General features: G+C 41.3%; 1 protein-coding gene across 1 annotated transcript in view; it reads right to left on the reverse strand.

Moving 5' to 3' along the window:
• The window catches only part of LOC103460545 (voltage-dependent T-type calcium channel subunit alpha-1H-like), a 20,628-nt gene that overhangs the window by 15,050 nt on the left and 2,612 nt on the right, over window positions 1-2,966 (reverse strand). The window contains exon 3 of the mRNA XM_008402758.2: window positions 985-1,133. Within this exon, the coding sequence (XP_008400980.1) occupies window positions 985-1,133 (149 nt within the window). The remainder of the gene's footprint in view (window positions 1-984; window positions 1,134-2,966) is intronic.

The raw sequence follows: 2,966 nt of genomic DNA on the forward strand, positions 1-2,966 counted from the left end.
GCACGCATCCGATCTCATATTGCGATATAGTTGACTACTTAGTGAACACAAAGAACATATCCGTCTTAGCTTGGAGATAAAAGCTACATTAACTAAGCTAGTTTCACAACTTCGACAGTAAGAACAGCAAATATCACTGATATTTATTTTAGTGTTAYGGGGAGGTCGGCAGAGTACTCAAAAATTGCAGTTGAGTAACTACTGTACGGCACTTATGTTGTTTRTAAGTTAGGAATGAGGCAAGAGCTAGTTCAGTGCTTGCAGATTGTTATTGTTGTCATAGCAACGCCACAGCAACCGCCTGCCAAAATGGCCGTCAATTACAAAGTTCACGAAAGTGTGACGTCACATGAGAACTACGTATTGACCCTTTTGCACGTGAGGTCACGCTCTTCAGATCTCTGCCCGCGCCGCCATGATGGAYGTCAAAACAAGCCGTGCGTCTCTTCAGAGCCTGTCAAGAAACAGACATCTGCAACCTAATATTGGTATTATTTAGTTGATTTCCCTTTAAAAATGGACWCAGGATGATGCGCGGTCGGCTGCACAAACAGACAAAACTGGTTTGTGTCTAGTCTTATGTACATTTTTAATGTCGCTCAAGTGTAGGAGGAAATGCTGTTTTTGATACAGTGATAAAAAAAATAAATTGGTTTGAATTCAGGTAAAGTCAGTAATTTGATCAACAAGTCGGGAGGGAGGACGTATGGGTCGSTTTCTAAGGCCAGGDATTTCCAACTTTTGTAAATGCGCCACGTCTCTGAACCCCAACCAGGTGCGTTACGTTCACAGGCAAATTAGCCCGACTCAAACAACTTGGAAAAACAATTTCAGCTGCCGTGTTCGACACCCCCGTACCCCACTTCCGACGTCCATCATGGCGCCTCAAACGATTAAGTGACATAGCTGCAAAAGGTCAACACGGTGTCTATTTGAATTTCGTTGGATACTGACTTAAACCTATGAGTCAAGGTGAAATCTTACCTAATGATAACTATGAGACAGTCGAAGTTGTTGCTCCAGTCCTGAAAGTAGTCAAGCCCCAAGGCCACCAGTTTCAGGATCATCTCCAGGCCAAACAGACCCGTGAAGACAAAGTTAGAGATCTTCAACACATCCGTCAACATCTCAGGCTGCAGGAAGAAGAGAAACACAGGGTTCATGCGCTTTTCCCACAGAAAACGTCAAGCATTTTCAAGGTACATTTTTAAGCTTTTCCAGCACCATTCTTTGGAGATGCAAAGCAATGCAAATGAACTAAAAAAATACATTTAAATTCACTACAGTGATCCCTCGTTTTTTGCAGGGGTTGCGTTCAGAAACCCGCAATAAGTGAAATCCGTCAAGTAGTTACCTTTATTTATTTTTTCACAACTATTACACAGCATAATTAAATACTCTACATTGAAACCAAAGAACTAAAACCTGTTTTCAGGTCAGCRGATGTGCATGTGCATCAGTAACGGCATCCGGAGTCGTGTCATTAAATTTTCTCCTCCAACCTGCTTTTCGAGATTCACAGCTGTATCTAGGGCAGAGCCTCCRGGCCACAGTGTTTTTCTCAGCAGGCCTTCAAAGTTTCAGTTTCCGTCTCCTGAATGGCAAATCTGTAATACGTATATTTTAGCCAATCAGGACGCAGAACACAATGCAATGTGACCGCAAAGTCACTACTTCTCGAAGTAGTGAGACCGCGATAGATGAACCGCGTTATAGCGAGAGATCACTGTATATGGTATCATTATGGTATCATTTGTTACTGTTACCAAGAATGTATCGTGCACATTAGGTGTACGGAAAAATCTGCTTTAAACTGTAAACAATGTTTTCCAAATTTAAGCTTTTAACAAAACTTTATGTTGAATTTAATTACAGAATTGCAGAGTTTAAATATCAATTCAAGCATTTTTCAAGGATTTCAAGCACCCGTACGAACCCTGGACACAGCGAGTGTRGAGATTAGAGTTGCACCAATCTGATATTAATATCTGCATCAGCCCTAATATAGAAAAAGATTATAGATTTGATGACAATGTGTGTGATTCATAAGGCCATGGCTGGCACTGTTGTCTGCTGTGATGCAGACCAGTTTGTGCTCATCCAGTCCCCAGTTTTTCAGGTTTTCTTAGCGTCATGGAAATATCAGGTTTCTAAATATTTGCAGGGTCCAGTCAGCAGCTATACGCTGTCTGGTCAAGCTCATATGGGGTCATATTTGAACTTGACCACATGTCCAACAGGGCAGAGTAAAATGGGATATCTTTGATTTCCGCATGTATGTCCTCTTTAACACTGTTGTGCAGTTGTGGAATCGCCATTTGTGATACTTTCCCAGGCATTTCGTACTGGCTGCCAAACGTTTGCAACCTTTATCAAAATGCCGGCTTTTCAACAACAKTAAAGGGGCAGCATCTCTTTAGCGATTAAGTGAACTACACCATCAGTGTGTGAGCGCWATGCACTTTTCACCGTCCTTTTTGTACGCCGTTTGTTGAGCAGCTGCAGCTGCGTTCGGCTTTGAAACCAATTCCATTTTGGGTTTTTTCCCCCAATGTCAAATAGTGTTTATTTGGCTGTTTTCTTAGCCACCCAGTGTCTTCAGTAGAAAGAGAGAAAAGGCACAAAGAAACAATAAGCTGAAAAACAAAAATTATTGACTTAATTTTAATTTACTGTCCAATTAATTGACTAACTGTTTAACTGTTTATTGCAAAAGCATAAAGAGCAGATCTATTCAGTCTAATTCTATGCCTTGTGAACTGAGCAATGTCATGTGTTTGGAATAAATGATTCTGTTTCCCTCTCTCTCTCTCTTTTAGATGCTTTCATCTAAAACGCACACACACACGTATKGTTAAGGAAATGACACATCAGGGAACGCCCTCTTTATGGCGTAGCTCAGATAGAGGCCTAGAAAATGAATCAAACTGTTGTCAGGCGCCATTTGCTGTGTTTTCCCACAAGGA

This window comes from Poecilia reticulata, unplaced genomic scaffold (assembly GCF_000633615.1).
Source record: "Poecilia reticulata strain Guanapo unplaced genomic scaffold, Guppy_female_1.0+MT scaffold_255, whole genome shotgun sequence".
In the NCBI taxonomy this organism is placed as follows: domain Eukaryota; kingdom Metazoa; phylum Chordata; class Actinopteri; order Cyprinodontiformes; family Poeciliidae; genus Poecilia; species Poecilia reticulata.